The following is a 15,438-nucleotide window of genomic DNA, read 5'->3' as shown; positions in this document are numbered from 1 at the left end:
GGGACTGCCCACCGGACCGGGAGCCTCCACCGGGCAGGGAAGCCCCGGACCGGCCGCCCCTGCCCCCGCACCGGGCGGGGATCCCCCCCCTCCCCCGGGGCCGCACCGGGACAGGCCCCCCCGCAGCGGGAGCCCCTCTCGCCCGGGTACCCGCGGGCGCCCCCGGCCCCTGCGCAGCGCGGCCGGGCCGCTGCCGCGTGACGTCACCGGGGATGCCGGGGGTCGCGGCAGCCCGTGGGGCCGCGGGGGAGCGCGCCGGTGGCCGCGCTGAGCACCGGGAGCGCCCGGGTCCGGCGGGGTCCCGGCCCGCGGCCTCCCCTACCGCGCGCGCCGCCGCCGCCGCCGTTCTCCGGGGTCGGACGGGGCTGCGGGGGCCGAGGGGGAGCGGGGGGGCGGTGCCGGGGGGAGCGGGGGGACCCGGGGCGGGGGGGGGGGGGGGGGGGCGGCCCCGCGTGGGGATTCCCCCCGCCCTGACCCCGCCGGGGGCGGGGATCCCCTCCCACGTGGGCGCGCGGCCCGCCCCCGGTGACGCGCGGCGCCGCTCCCGGTGACGCCACCGCGGCGCGGTGACGTGCGCGCGGGGGGGCGGGGCTGGGACCGCCCGGCGGCGCGAGGCGCTTCCTGCCCTGCGCCGCTGGCTCGGCTCCGCTCGGCGCGGCGGGCCCGGTGCGCTGCGGCCCGGCCCGGCCCGGCCCGGTCCGGTCCGCGCGGAGGGGCCGCGCCATGCGGAGCCGCGTCCCGCCCCGCGCCGCCTGAGCCGGGCCCAGGGCGCCCGCCGGGCCCGCGCCGCCGCCTGCCAGGTGCGGGGTCGGGGCGGGGGGCGGGGGAAGCGGTCCGCGGCGGCCGTTAACGGCCGGGGGGGGGCGGCGGTTGGGGCCCGGCGCGGGGGACGGGGGCGGCCCCGGCGAGACCTCCCCCCCTTTCCCGGCCTCGGTGAGGCGCCCACCCCCCCCCCCCCCCCCAGCGCATCCCGGTGCAACACCGCCCCCCCCCGCCCCTTACCGGCCCCCGGCGAGACCCCCGCTCCCCTCCCGGTGAGGCGTGCGGGCCCGCCCCGGCCTGGAGCCGCGGGGAGCCCGGGCCCCCGTCCCCGGTGGCCGGTGCGCTTCCCCCCGCTTTCCCGTCCCGGACGCAGCACGGAGCCCGCCCCCCGCACGGGCCGGTCCCCCCCCCCCCCCCCCGTTCGGGTCCCCCCGCCCCTTCCCGGCCCGGGACCCCCCTGCGGCGGCGGGTGGGGGCGGGGCGCCCCCCCATCCCCGCGGGACCCGGCGGGGGGGGCTGCGCGGGCGGGGGGGGGGTGTCCTTGCCGCAGGGGCCGGGGGGGTCCCCGCCGGGTGCGGCGCGGGGGGCCGGTCCCGGGGCCGCGTCCCTCCGTGTCCGTGTCCGTGTCCATCCCCCCGCAGGAAGTGGCCGGGAAATGGCAGCCGGTTGTTGCGTCTCGTTGTTTTTGAAACGTCCTTTTTAATCAGGTCGCGTCTCGCTCCCGGGGCCTCCCGGTGCTGCCGGGCCGGGGGGGGCCCAGCTCCCTGCCCGGGGAACGGCACCGGCTCAACGTCACCGACGGCCCCCCCCGGGCCGCAGCTCCGGGCCCCCCCCGGTGCCGGGGGACAGTCCCCGCTGTGAGCGCCCCGTGTCCCCGCCTGGCACCCGCAGCCGTCGGGCGTGCGGTGAGGCCGGGCCGGGTGCCGGTGGGTGCTGCTGCCACCGCCGAGTTCGGGCTTTAACGCCGGGGCGAGCGGGCGCTGCCACGTCGGCTCTGCCCACTCCCGTGGGAGCCTGGGGATCAGCCCTGGGGAGCAGCTCCCGTGCACCCGCCTTCGCGCTGCCGGTGAGACCCCGGCGGTGCCACCAGGCCCGAGGCTCCCGTCCCACCGCCGGTGCATCCCCAGGGCTGGCCGGGGCCCTGGCCCTCGCCCGCCTCGCCTCGCCCGCTCGCGGCTGGCTCCGGTTACGTGCCGTGGCCCAGTTTGCGGCTCCGCGCTTGGTCACGTGCTGCCTGGCGGGGGGAGCGGGGCCGCGACGGGCAGGAGCCCCAGCCCTGGGCAGGAGGCGACGGCCTCTGCCCGCACCGCACCCAGTGCTGGCTGGGCTCCCGGCAATGCCAGGGCGGCTCCGGCACCCGCAGGGCTCAGGGTGTCCCCACACCAGGGCTGGGCCCCGTTTGTCCCCAGAGCAAGGGGGAGCTGGCATGTGTGGCACTGCCGCAGCCCCGGTCCCTGTCCTGGGGCAGCCGCTCCCTGCAGCCGCACGGACGGTGCTGCCGCAGCCGGAGCCTGGCCCTGTGGTTGAGCCGCTCCCGCCCGGCTGGTCTCCCCTCTCCCAGCCCCTCTGCCCTTGCTGTAGTTAATTCCCACCTTCCCGGTTTTTATTTTCCCCTCTCGGTCGCGGTGCTCCTCTCCCGGCCCCGCTCCCCATGGCCGCCTCTGCTCCGGCCCCCTCCCCGCACCTGGCGCGTGCCCAGTCCATCCCAGTCTGCGGCGCTGACCTGCGGCCGCCACCTGTCCGGTTCTGGCACGTCCCTTTGCCGCCTGCTCTGACCTCCAAAAGCCGGCAGCGGCGTTCCTGGCCAGCGCATCACACGCGGGGTGGGACCGGAAAGGCTTTTTCTTTTTTTCAGTCACCCTGCGGCCGGTTTCCCGTGCCGTCCGGGAGCTCCCGGCTGTGGTCGGGGCAGGGGCCAGGCTGCACCAGCCCCTGGCACACGGGTTGGGGGTGGGGGTGGCTACGGGGCCACCCCGGGATGTCCAGGAGCGACGTGCATGTGGCAGCTGCGTCACTGCCCATACGGGTTTCTCTGGCGGATGAATCACCAGTGTCCCCGGCCAGCCGGGAGAGTGCTCGGCAGCCCTGGCCCCTCCGGCCCTCACCGTGGCACGGGCTGACATGGGCAAGGGTGTGATGAAATCCTCGCCTGGGTTTCGACACGGGCTGTGCCACAAGCTGCTGCTGAAGTGCTGCGTCTACTGAGTGTGTGGTGGCATTGGCCCTTCCAGAGAGGTCGGTGAAGCCGGTGCCACCTCTGCCGATGGCAGGTTCAGCGTGCATGGCAGGACAGGGAGATGCTGGCTACGGCAGACCCATGGGGTGTCCCTGCGGGTCCCTGCCAGCACCGGGGTTCCCATCTCGTCTGCTGGGCTTGCAGGGCCTCGGCTCCCCCACACCGTCTGCTCCCCCGCCCCACGCGCCGGGACCCCCCCGGGTGGATGCCGGCCATGCCGGCGGCACAGTGGGGTCCTGTCCTGCGGCTAGTCCCCACTGGGAGCCCTTCTCGCGGCTCTCTGGTTTGGAGGGAGCGTCTGCTCCTCCTGGGCAGTGAAGGTCACCGCCGGCTCCTTGCCATCCCCAGGCCGTGCTGAGCCAGCTCCGCGGCTCCGGCTCCTGCTCGTTCCTGGCTGTGACACGAGGCCGGCCCGGATCCTGCCTCGGGTGGCTGCCGCGGAGGCGTCCCTGGAGCTGTGCCTGGCGGGGGGGGTTGCTCAGGTCCCCTCTGGCTGGGGTGGATCGCGGCTGCGGCGGGGGCACCGGCTGTCGCGGCAGAGGCGTTTCTGTGCCGGGAGCGCAGCGTTCCCCAGGGAGTGCCGGGCTGTGCCGGGGCCCTGCGGGGTCACAGAGCTGCTCTGGGGGGCCAGTGCTTCACTGGGAAGCGGCCCCTACGGCTCTGCTGGCTGGGAGCCTGCCGGAGCTCCCGCGGTCTCGCAGCGTGCTGAGGCCCTGGGATGGCGGCACCAGGGAGCCGAGTGCTTGAGTTTAATGCGGGAAGAAGCGCGGGCGTGCGGCAAGTGGGGTTTCTCGGTGACGGCCGTCCCTGGGGATGCCGGAGCGCGGTGATGAGCTGTGCTCATGCAGGTGGCGGCTTGTCCTGCTGGGGCTGCTGGGCCTGGGCTGGCTCGCGGCAGAGGCAGCGGCGTCTCTGCTGCGCTGGGGGCCCAGCGAGGGGCACTGTGGTCCCGGGGGGCTTTCGCCATCGCTCCTCGCCCTCCCCAGCCCCGCCACGTTTCTCTTGAGCTCTGGGTCGGGAGCTCACCGTGCCCTGGGGACCCGGCGCTTCCCCAGGCTCCCTGTCGCAGGCAGCAGCTCTGCCCCGGCGTGGGAGCGGTGGGTCCCCACCCTCCCTGCGGGCCCCGGTGGCGGGTGGCGGGGCCGGGCTCTTACCACGCTGGCAGCCCCAGTCCCCGCCGGCCGTTGACCCTGGTGCCTCTTCTCTCCTCTGCAGAAATGGAAACAAACAACCATTTTAACTTCACTGGCCTTTCCTCCGCACCCGCTGCCTCAGGACCGAAACCCACGCCTGCCTCAGGGGACAGCCCCTTCGCCCACGGCTCTCCGCTCAGCTTCCCCCCTCAAGGGAAAAGTAAGTCCCCCCGCGAGGCCGGCACAGCCCAGCCCGGGGTCGTGGGGACAGAGGGGACGTGGCGGCACGGCCGGCAGCAGCTCCCCACACGTGGGGCTGGGGCCAGGGGTCTGTCGCATGCCCGCCATCGCCTTGGCCTAGAAAAGCGGCCATGCCGGAACAGGGTCTCTGCGTGGATTTGGCCGGTCAGCTGATCCAGCGCAGCCCTGCCAAGCGCTCGGCTAATCCCCGGCATCCTGCGGCGCTCAGCCCGACACCGGCAAAGCCCTGTGGCGGGGCCGGTTTCCCTGAGCGGGGAGCTGCGCCGGGGGGGTCTCAGGGCTGCAACCACCCAGCTCTGCCCAGGCTCATGCAGCAGTCGCACTGGGGTGGGCAGGCACCGGCGGGGCAGGGGGCTCAACGACTGCTGGGGCAGGTTGTCCCTCTGTCCTCAAACCCTCTCGTCTGCTGCTGGCGGGGCCTGGCTGGCTCCGCGCGAGGGAGGGTGTCGAGAAATGCCCCCGCAGCGCCGCTGACCCGGCTGTCTCTCCTCTGGCTCCCTCGCAGGTCTGAACGGGGGCATGAATGTCAATGGCTTCTCTACTGTATCTCACCCCAGTACTTCAGGGACCTTCGCCCCCAGCTCGCCGCCCGCCGGCACACCGCCCCTCCGCGCCTACGACTGCCTCTGGGACTACACGCCGTACCCACCCGCTGGCGCCGGTGGCCTCAAGGACGGCAGCCCCGCCGCCCCCCAGCTCTCTGGCCTCGGACAGTTCCCGCTCAACGGTGTCGCCGGGGGGTCCCGGCCGGCGTCCCCGGGGCACGGCACTAACCTGCGGGGGGCCGGGCAGGAGTTCTGGGGCAATGGCACCCCCAGCTCCATGGGGCTGAACTTCGACTCGCAGGAGCTGTACGACTCCTTCCACGACCAGAGCTTCGAGCTGATGCAGAACGGGCCGGCCGGCTTCTACACGTCCGCCCAGCCCTCCCCCATGCTGGGCTCCGGCACAGAGCCGTTCTCGCTACCACCGGGCCCGCCAGAGGAGCCGGGCATCGGCGAGGCAGATGCCGACGCCACAGCCAAAGAGATCCCCCCCACCATCGTGGAGAATGGGGGCGGGCTGGTGGGCAGCATGGAGCTGGAGGAGGCGCAGCCAGGTAGGATCCCGGCGCTGCTGGTGCAGGTGGGCAGAACTCCGGACTGCGGCACCGTGGCCCTGGCAGGCAGGTGCTGGATCCCGAGCCGGGATGGTGTAGTTGGGCGTTGTGCTCCCCGGGGAGGCCCGGTCCCTCTGACCCGCCTGCCCCGTGTCCCGGTCGGGGTTTGGCCTGTTGCAACTTGGAGTTGGTTGTTGGGATCTCGTTAAACCGGGCCGGGCGCAGCCCACGGCGTGACCGCCGGCAGAGTGGTGCCCCGTGTGGGCATGTGCGCGAGCCCTGGGGTGGTGGTTGGTTGGGGTGGAGGACTGGGTGCCGTGGAGAGGCCCAGCAGCCAACCACGCCGGTGCGGGGAATGGCGGCGGCTCATGCCGGGTGATACCCGGGGCGGGGGTAGCCGGGCCACCATCACGTCCCGCTGCCACAGAGTCTGTTTTCGGTCGGTTGTTCCCTTTAGAGCTGAAGATCTGCAGCTACAACGGGTCTGCCCCCGGCGCGGTGCCGCTCGGGCAGGAGGGGCCTATCCTGGCCCCCGGCACAGGCAGCGGCTGCCTGGGGGACGCGTCGCCCATCGCCCCTCGGCTGGAGGACGCTCACATCCTCAGCGAAGACCCCCTGGAGCCCTTCGAGTCCCTGGCCAGAGGTAGGGAGACTGCTGTCCCGCTGGGCTGGGGGGGGCATCGGGGCCACGGCAGGCAGGATGGGCAGCTGCCTGCACCCTGTTGGCATGGCCATCCCCTACGCTGCCCTGGCCTGGCTGCTGCCGGTGCCCGGGGACGTAGCGCCAGCCCCTCTCGGTCCCCTCCGGGCAGCGGGCGGTGGCGCTGGCGCTGGCGGTGGTGATGGTGGTGGTGGAGGCCTTCTCCGGCTGCCTCGGCGGGCAGGCAGCCCTGGGCAGGCACTGGCGGGCAGGGGCGGGCCCGCGTCCCTGCCGCGTCCCTCCCGCGCCAGCCTCCTCCGCGCTCCCTTCCTTCCCAGCTCCGTGACGAGGCTGTTACTCAGCGCCTGAACTTCCGCGCTGGTGAACATCACCGCCACGGCCATTTTGGGCTCCTCCGCTTCCCAGAGGAGGGGGCGTGGCTGGGGGCGCTGAAACCCCTTAACCCCTCTCCTGCCGGCTCCTTTTCGGCCGGGGGGGACCCGGCTGCCCCCCCCGTACCCACCGTGCTCGGCCGCCCCTTGGGAGAGGAGATGTGGGTCTGCGTGCCCCCAGCCCAGGTCCTGGTGCTCACCCCCCCCCCAGACCCCGGCACCGGGGACCTCTACGCGATGGACGACTCGCAGCTGGTGAGCGACAAGTCCCCCCTGGAGGAGCCCCCCGACCTGCCCGGCCTGCGCTGTGCCACCAGCCCCCCGCTCCACGCCGCCGGCCCCTTCAGCCTGCTGCCCGCCGGCCCCCCGCCCGCACCGCTGCTCGCCGGCCCCGGCTCGCCGCCTGCCCTGCACGGTATGTGCCACGCCAGGACGAGCCGGAGCCCCCCGGCTGGCCGCTTGCCCCTCCGCCAGCTGGCCCCCCGGCTGGCGGGGGGCGGCCGCCCTCCTTCTGCCTCCGCAGCTGCCGCAGCACCTTTGTGTCCAGGCACAGCAGTGACCCCGTGCCTGTGGGGTGCTGGCGGGGACCCCACGGGGGATGAACGGTGCGCCGGTGCGGGCGCCTGCCTCTGGCCATGAGCCCCTGCGGGGGGGCTCCTCCATGCTGCGGGTGCCCCTGGCCAGCTCGGGGAGGGGATGCGCAGCCACGTCCCCCCCCGGGACAGGCGGGGGCTGTCTGGTGTCATGGGCGGAGCAGGAGGGCGGCTGCGCTCGGTGGTGACGTCCCTGACCTTGGCTCTGCAGACGGCAGCGTCGACCTGAACAGCAGCAGCCACGAGGGGCCTGAGGAGTCGGGGTCCCTGGAGCTCAACCCTCCGCTGGAGCCTGAGTCCCCAGCCCCATCCGCGGAGGAGGAGGAGGAGGAGGCGGTGGCTGCCGACAGCTGTCCGGAGACTTCGGCCGTGCCAGAAGGAGAGAGCGAGGAAGCCGCCCCGCTGAGCGCCTCGGCAGCAGGTAAGGCTGAGAGCCCCCGCGGGTGCCCCTCTCCGGCCAGCGCGCCCCAAGCCCAGCGTCCCCTCCCCTCTCTCGCAGGTGATGTCCCCCGCCGGCGCATCGCCACACAGGAGGAGGTGCGCTTTCCGCTGCAGCACGGGTATGTGGCGCCTTCCCCCTCCCTCCGTCCTGCCCCACAGCTGCCCCACGGCACTGGGCTGAAGCTCCTTGTGCCCAGGTGGAGGCGGGAGGTGCGGATCAAGAAGGGGAACCACCGCTGGCAGGGCGAGACCTGGTACTACGGGCCCTGCGGGAAGAGGATGAAGCAGTTCCCAGAGGTGATAAAGGTATGGTCCCCGGGGAGAGCGGGTGGGGGATGACCCGGGGTCCTGGTCCGCCGCAGGCCCCCCAGCTCTGCCAGAGCCCCCGACTGCAGCAGACAGACGCTGCTGGGAGCTACGGGGCCCAGAGCGCTGAGCCCCCCTCACGGCCTTCCTCCTCCTGCTCCTCCTCCCCCCAGTACCTGAGCAGGAACGTGGTGCAGGACGTCCGGCGCGAGCACTTCAGCTTCAGCCCCCGCATGCCGGTGGGAGACTTCTATGAGGAGCGGGACACACCGGAGGTGGGTCTGGGGGCAGCAGAGCCGCCCTGTCCCCCACCATGCTGTGCTGCGGGAGGTGACGTGGATTTGTGCTGCAGGGTCTGCAGTGGGTGAAGCTGAGCCCCGAGGAGATCCCCTCGCGCATCCAGGCCATCACGGGCAAGCGCGGGCGACCACGCAACGCCGAGAAGGCCAAGCCCAAGGAGCCGCCGGCTGCGAAGCGTGGCCGGGGCCGGCCTCCCAAGGTCAAGATGGTCGACTTGCTGAGCAAGACGGACGCACGGCTGCTGAAGAGGCTGGAAGCCCAAGGTACCCCCTCCCCAGCCCCACCAGCTCAGGGTGGCTGGTGCAGCCCCTCGCAGCCTGGCTCGGGTGGGACCCCAACGGCCGGCCTTTCGCCATCCTCCCTCTCTGCTCTCGCAGAGGTGCTCAGCGATGAGGACAAGCTGAAAATGAGCAAGATCAAGAAGAAAATGAGGCGGAAGGTACGAGCGGCTGCGTGGAGCTCGGGATGGCTCCGGGGCCCCTCTGGGTCTGGGGTAGGGGCTTCCCTGGTGCGGGAAAGCCACCGAGTCCTTGAGCTGGTCTTGTCCCTTCCAGGCCAAGAGCAAGCAGAAGCAGGAGGCCAAAGCCCCTAGAGCAAAGGAGGCCAAGAAGAAGTCCAAGGTGAGTCCGCAGGTACGAAGGGGCCGAGAAGAGGGAGGAGATGGAGCCGCTCTCCCCACGCGTCCCGGCGTCTGTCCTCAGGCCAAGGAGAAGAAGGGCAAACCGGAGAAGGGCAAGGACAAAGCGCGGCCCAAGGAGAAGAAGGGCAAGGGGGCTCGGAAAGCAGACAAGGGCCTGTTGGCCCAGCGACGCCTGGAGGAGCGGCGGCGGCAGCAGCTCATCCTGGAGGAGATGAAGAAGCCCACGGAGGACATGTGTCTGGGGGACCACCAGGTAGGCTGGGGCACGGGGGACTCGGCTGGGCTGAGCCGGTGAGCTGGCGGCCTGCCCGGTGCCTCACCACCCCTTCTCCTCCCCCGCAGCCCCTGCCAGCATTCTCCCGCATCCCGGGCCTCATCCTGCCCAGCCGCGCCTTCTCCAACTGCCTGACGGTCGTGGAGTTCCTCCAGAGCTACGGCAAGGTCTTGGGCTTCGACCCGGCCAAGGACGTGCCCAGCCTGTGCGCGCTGCAGGAGGGGCTGCTGGGGGTGGGCGACAGCGCGGGCGAGGTGCAGGACCTGCTGGTGCGGCTGCTGCAGGCTGCGCTCTATGACCCCGGACTGCCACCCTACTGCCAGGTGAGCCTGCGCCCCGGCCCCTTCTCCTGCCCCGGCCCCTTTCCCAGCCGGGTTGGGGGTGTCAGTGCCCGCGAGGCCCTGGCTGCTGCAGGCTCGGGACAGGGGAGCCCAGAATTGGGAGCCGCTGCTCTTGCTGCAGCCTCCTGCACCCTCTCCCTGCGCCCAGCTGGCTCCCGGCCCCTGGCAGCCCTTGGGGTGCCCCCGCATCTGTCCCGCTGCGGGAGCCTGGAGCGCAGTGGGCAGGCAGCCCTGCCTGGCCCTGCCTGGCTCTGCCCAGCTGCCCCTGAGCTTGAGACCCACTCGGCCTCAAGTTCCTGGTCCTGGTTTTTCCATCTGTGGGGTGCTGGCATTCTCCCCTTCTTGTTTTTTCCCCTCCTGGCAAACCCCCGTGGGGCAGGAGGGGTCCCCCCAACCTCTGCTCTCCTCTGTCCAGTCCCTGAAGATCCTGGGGGAAAAGGTGTCGGAGATCAGCCTGAACCGTGACACCGTCTCCGAGATCCTGCGCTGCTTCCTGATGGCGTACGGGGCGGGTGAGGACCTGTGCGACGGGCTGCGGACCAAGCCCTTCCAGGCACTGCCGCCGGAGAAGAAAGCCGCCATCCTGGCCTTCCTGGTGAACGAGCTGAACAGCAGCGCCCTCATCATCAAGTGAGCGTGGGTGGGGGGCAAGTGCGTCCTCTGATCCCGGCCCCTCCCGCCTGCGGGCACAGCGTGGGCATGTTGGCACCCAGCGTGGGCCCCTCTCCTTCCCGGGAGAGCTGTGCGGAGCCGCCCGCCGCAGCCAGCCCCCGTCTCCTTGCAGCGAGATCGACAAGACCCTGGAGAACATGTCCAACTACAGGAAGAACAAGTGGATCATCGAGGGTCGGCTGCGCAGGTGGGTGGGTGGGGGCTGCCTGCGGCTCCCGCTGCCTGCGCCCGCTTGGCAGGCAGCACCGCGTGCCTGATGGCTGGGAGGGGGCTGCCCCGCCAGACGCAGCTGGGTCCCGCTTCTGGCGTCCTTCCCCTCTGCGCCTCGGGGCTGGGGGGTCTCGGGGTGACTTTTCCGGTGCTGCGGTGCAACCGCATGCCTTGGCCTGCCGGGGAGCCAGGGTGCGCGTGGGGGCAGGCAGTGGGGCAGGCAGCGGACGTCTCTGCTGTGTCTCGGCAGGTTGAAGGTCGCCCTGGCCAAGAAGACGGGCCGTCCGGAGTCGGAGATCACGGGCCTGGAGGACGGCCGGCGCCGGCGCAGCTCCCGCCTGACGGAGGAGACGGGCCTGGAGATGGAGGAGGAGGAGGAGAGCCGCGGACGGAAATCCCGCAGGGAGGAGGAGGTGGGGTGGCCGCGGGGTCTGCCGCTCGAGGGGGGGCAGAGGTGGGGACGCCACCCTCGGGGGTCTCTTCCCCACCCGCCTGCACTTCCCTGACAGATCCCATCCCTTTCCCAGGCCGACACGTCTGCGTCCAGCGTCCCTGAGCTCGAGAGGCAGATCGAGAAACTGGCCAAGGTGAGCTGGCGGTGGAGAGCTGAGGGCTCAGCCCACACTGCAAGTCTGCAGAGCCCGTCACCGCCCTGCGTTCTCCCCATAGAGGCAGATGTTCTTCCGCAAGAAGCTGCTTCATTCCTCGCAGACGCTGCGGGCGGCTTCTCTGGGCCAGGACCGGTACCGGCGGCGGTACTGGGTCCTGCCCCACCTGGGCGGCATCTTCGTGGAGGGCGCAGAGGGTGAGCTGGGAAGGGGCTCCTGGGGGGGCGGAAATCTCCTGGTAGGGAGAGGACCCTGAGTCTCACCTCCTCGTGCGCTTGCAGTGTCTGAGCCGGCACCCCAGGAGTCTCCGGAGCAGAAGGCATCCCCCCACATCTCCCCAGTGAAGGAGGAGCCGGTGGATGTGCCCATTCCCAGCCGGACAACCTGCACGGCCTCACGCTCCCGTGGCCGGCCCCGGAAGAGCAAAGAGGAGCTGACACAGCACTGTGGGCCCAGACCCCCCCCTGTCAATGGGGTTCTGGAGGAGTCGGTGCCCCTGGGGCAGAGCCAGCATGACCTCAGCCAGTCCGCCTTCCTCTCCTGGCTGAGCCAGACGCAGTCGTCCCTGCTCAAGGACTCCGTTCTCACCCCGGACAGCAGCCCCGGCAAGGGGGACACGGGGCTTCCGCCGCTCGAGGCCCCATCGGACCTCATGGAGGAAGAAGAGGAGGAGCAAGAGGAGGAGAGTGCCCCAGAGGCTGCGGAAAAACGGGGGCCCTGGTTCAACCTGCTGCCCCGGATGCCCTGCGACGACCGAGCCCCCCTCGCTACCTCCTCCGCCGAGCCCTCGCTGCGAGCCACCGCGCAGCCCCGTGGCCAGCCCCGCGGCGAGCTGCCCAAGGGCTCGGCCAGGCAGGTAGGTGCTCGGGGCCTGGCTGGAGTGGCGGGGGCCTACGTGTAACACTTCTACCCCAGCCTGCAGGGACCTGGGGGGGGAAACCTACCTGGGCGGCTGGGGGGAGCGGGGTGGGACCCTCTGCCGGGGCACTGGCCACCCCAGGGCTGGGGGATGCTGTCCTCGTGGCAGCATGCCGGGAGCTCGGTTCTGCTGCCCCCAGCCCTCCAGGCTGAGCCCGTGAGAAGCGAAACAGCCACAGGGCTGCGGGATCGGGGGCCCGAGGGTCGGAGGCCAAGGAGTAGGTGCAGGCCTGGCCCTCCTGACGCACTCCCTCCCCACTAGCTGAACGGCCTCCCCGTGGACGACCCCACAGCTCCCCTGCTCGCTTCCACGCCGGTGCACGCCGGCGCCAGGGCCCACGGCGCCTGCCCCAGGAACCGGGGCAGCCTGGAGAAGCTCCAGGACCTGCCGGGGCAGCCCAAGCGCCGAGGACGGCCCCCTACCAAATTCTTCAAGCAGATTGAACAGAAGTACTTGACCCAGCTGACGGAGCAACCTGTTCCCGCTGGTGAGAGCCCAGCCCAGCCCCGGGACCCCTGGGGCAGGGGGTGCCGGTGCCCCCGGCAGGGTGCTGAGCACGGCGGTGCTGCCTTGCAGAGATGCAGAGCGGCTGGTGGTGGCTGCAGGACCCCGAGGAGCTGGAGGCGGTGGCTCGAGCGCTGCACCCGCGGGGCATCCGAGAGAAGGCGCTGCACAAGCACCTCACCAAGCACAAGGAGTTCCTGCGGGAGGTCTGCCTGCGCGCCACCACGGGTGAGGGCTGCTCGCGTGTGCCGGGGTGGGGGGCTGCTGCCCGTTCCCCCGCTGAGCCCGCTTTCCACCCTCAGACCCCATCTTCCACCTGCGTCCCGAGGCAGCCGGCGCCGCCATCTCTCAGGAAGCCCTGGCCCAGTGGTCGGTGATGGAGAGAGCCTACGAGACCGACCTCTCCGTCCTGCAGTGGGTGGAGGAGCTGGAGCAGCGTGTGCTGATGGCAGACCTGCAGATCCGGGTAGGTGCTGGGCCAAGCGCTGTGGTGGCCGGGCGCTGCGGTGCTGTGGCTTCAGCTGGGGGTGCCCGCCCTGAGCCCATCTCTCCCGCAGGGCTGGACGTGCCCCAGCCCCGACTCCACGCGGGACGACCTGCAGTACTGTGAGCACAAGGTGGAGCCCCTGGAAGACATCACCGTCCGGAGCCGGCGGGACGGGCTGCCGCTGTGCCGGGAGCGCACCAACCCCCTGGACCTGGCGGTGCTGCGGCTGGCGGCGCTGGAGCAGAACGTGGAGCGGCGCTACCTGAAGGAGCCGCTCTGGCCCCTGCACGAGGTGGTGGTGGAGAAGGCCGTGCTGAGCAGCCCCGAGGAGCTGAGCCTGGGCCCCACCGAGATGTGAGCCCCCCGCCCCCCCTGGCTGCGCCGCCGGGACGCGAGCGGCGCCAGCTGAGCACTATCTCCCTGCCGCAGAGCCTACGAGATCACGCCCCGGGTCCGGACGTGGCGGCAGACGCTGGAGCGGTGCCGCAGCGCAGCCCAGGTCTCCCTCTGCATCTACCAGCTGGAGAAGTCCATCGCCTGGGAGAAGTCGGTCAACAGAGTGGTGAGAGCCCGCGCCGCGCCGCTGGGTGGGAGGGCCAGAGCCGCCTGCCAGGGCCGGGCACCCTGGGGTGGTGGGGGTCCCCACGCCGGCGCAGCTGAGCCCCCCTCCCCACAGACCTGCCTGGTGTGCCGGCGCGGGGATGACGACGAGCACCTGCTGCTGTGTGACGGCTGCGACCGCGGCTGCCACCTCTACTGCCACCGGCCCAAGATGACGGAGGTGCCTGAGGGCGACTGGTTCTGCTCTGTCTGCGTCTCCCGGGTAGGTCGTGGGGCAGCCCCCCACCCACCGGGGCCGGTGCTGACCCTGGGCTCCGGCAGTGACCCCCATCCCCTCCCTGCAGGCAGGGGAGTACCGGGATCCCGTCTCACCCCGGCGAGGCAAGAAGCGGAAAAGGGGGCGTCTCTTCGGGGGGAACCTCACGGAGGAGGAGGAGAGCCCGCGGCGCCGGCCGGCCTCGCGCCGCCGCGAGGGGCTGCCCATGCCCCGCTACGCAGGCGAGGGGCTGTCCCCCGCCAAGCGGAGGGGCGCAACGCTGCGGGGCCAGCCCAGCGACCTGACGTTCTGCGAGTGAGTGGAGCCGGGGGACGTAGTGGGGGGGCCGGGGCTGCATCCCCAGGGGCTCCCCTTGACCCCGCTGCTCCCCCCCAGGATAATCCTGATGGAGATGGAGTCGCACGAGGACGCCTGGCCCTTCCTGGAGCCCGTCAACCCCCGCCTGGTCCCCGGCTACCGCAAGATCATCAAGAACCCTATGGACTTCGCCACCATGCGCACGCGGCTGCTGCAGGGCGGGTGAGCGGGCGTCCCGGTCGGGATGGGGGGGTTCCTCCTGGGGACGGGGGTCCCCGGTCAGCACCGACCCCCCCTCCTGCCCGCAGGTACTCGAGCTCGGAGGAGTTTGCGGCCGACGCCATGCTGGTGTTCGACAACTGCCAGACCTTCAACGAGGACGACTCGGACGTGGGCAAGGCCGGGCACGCCATGCGCAAGTTCTTCGAGAGCCGGTGGGAGGAGTTTTATCAGGGAAAACACGCTACTAACCCGTGAGCGGGGCGGGCCGGTGCACGCCCGGCCGGGGCTGGGGTCCCCCCCCGCGCCCCCCAAGAACTGACTCCTCTGGAGCTGATCTCGCTGCCTGCTGATCCCGCGCGGGGGGCCCCCCCGGCCGGCGCGAACGGGCTCCCGCCCCACGGCGGGTGCCCGCGGCCCCTTCCCGCTGCCCGGACACCCCCCCTGCCCCGACCGCCCTTTCCCCCCCCCTCAGCACCACAAACTCACAGACTGTGTAAGCCAAAAAGAAAAAAAAAAGAGGTGTTTTTTTCTTTCTTTCTTTTAATTTTATTTTCTGATTAAGAACAGAAGCAGCCCCCCCGACCACCTCCCCCCCGCCCCCCCCGACAAACGAGGGAAGCGAATCCTCCCCGCTGGGAATATTTAATAATAGCAATAGTTCGTAGTGAATGTGTCCGAGCACTCCTGTGCAGCGTCTACATGCATTAACGGCCAGTAAAGTGGACTTAGCCCCCCCCGCCCCGGCCGGGACCCCCCGCCCGCGCAGACACTTTACGGGGATGGGGGGCCCCCGGTGCAGCCCCCGCTGCCCTCGGACCCCCTGCCCACGGCCGGGGTGGGCGCCGGCCCCTCCCCACCTGGCTCCAGGGACCAAACTGGGGAGGGCGGGGGGGCCCCGGCGCCCCTTTCCCTGCCTCCATGTCTCAGGAAGAGTCCGCCCCCCCTCCCCGGCACGAGGACCCCCGGGGCCGGTTCGGGGTCCCGGCCGCCCCCACGCCCCCGACTGGGATCCCTCAGGGATGCTATTGCAGGCCCGGGGGGGGCCCGGCCCCCCGCCGCCCCCCCAACATGGACTTGAAGCCTCGGGCGGGTGTTTGCCCCCCAAGACCCCTGCAGGGGTGGGGGGGGTTGCACTGGGTGGGGAGGGGGCCCCTCCAGCCGGCGGGGCCCGAGCTGGGGCGGGGGTCCCCCCCCGCCCCTGGGTCTCCCCCACGCAGTGGGTGGCCGCGGAGGGGGCCAGGGCCCCCCCAGCCCCCCCGGCCA

General features: G+C 72.0%; 1 protein-coding gene across 1 annotated transcript; it reads left to right on the top strand.

Moving 5' to 3' along the window:
• Positions 1–787: 787 nt before the first annotated feature.
• On the top strand, positions 788–14,460 carry BAZ2A (bromodomain adjacent to zinc finger domain 2A). Its single transcript, XM_059832794.1, has 29 exons — positions 788–800; positions 4,214–4,351; positions 4,898–5,491; positions 5,949–6,134; positions 6,735–6,938; positions 7,328–7,537; positions 7,616–7,676; positions 7,755–7,863; positions 8,037–8,138; positions 8,216–8,426; positions 8,541–8,602; positions 8,718–8,783; positions 8,865–9,056; positions 9,146–9,400; positions 9,834–10,048; positions 10,203–10,277; positions 10,551–10,713; positions 10,828–10,887; positions 10,970–11,105; positions 11,190–11,764; positions 12,089–12,314; positions 12,404–12,559; positions 12,634–12,797; positions 12,889–13,172; positions 13,248–13,380; positions 13,495–13,641; positions 13,724–13,950; positions 14,032–14,175; positions 14,262–14,460. The coding sequence occupies exons 2-29, from the start codon at positions 4,216–4,218 to the stop codon at positions 14,428–14,430; spliced, it is 5,262 nt and encodes a 1,753-aa protein (XP_059688777.1). The 5' UTR covers positions 788–800; positions 4,214–4,215; the 3' UTR covers positions 14,431–14,460.
• Positions 14,461–15,438: the final 978 nt, after the last annotated feature.

The sequence above is a fragment of the Gavia stellata genome, chromosome 36 (genome assembly GCF_030936135.1).
Source record: "Gavia stellata isolate bGavSte3 chromosome 36, bGavSte3.hap2, whole genome shotgun sequence".
Taxonomy (NCBI): Eukaryota; Metazoa; Chordata; class Aves; order Gaviiformes; family Gaviidae; genus Gavia; species Gavia stellata.
This window is presented reverse-complemented; position numbering and strand designations above follow the sequence as displayed.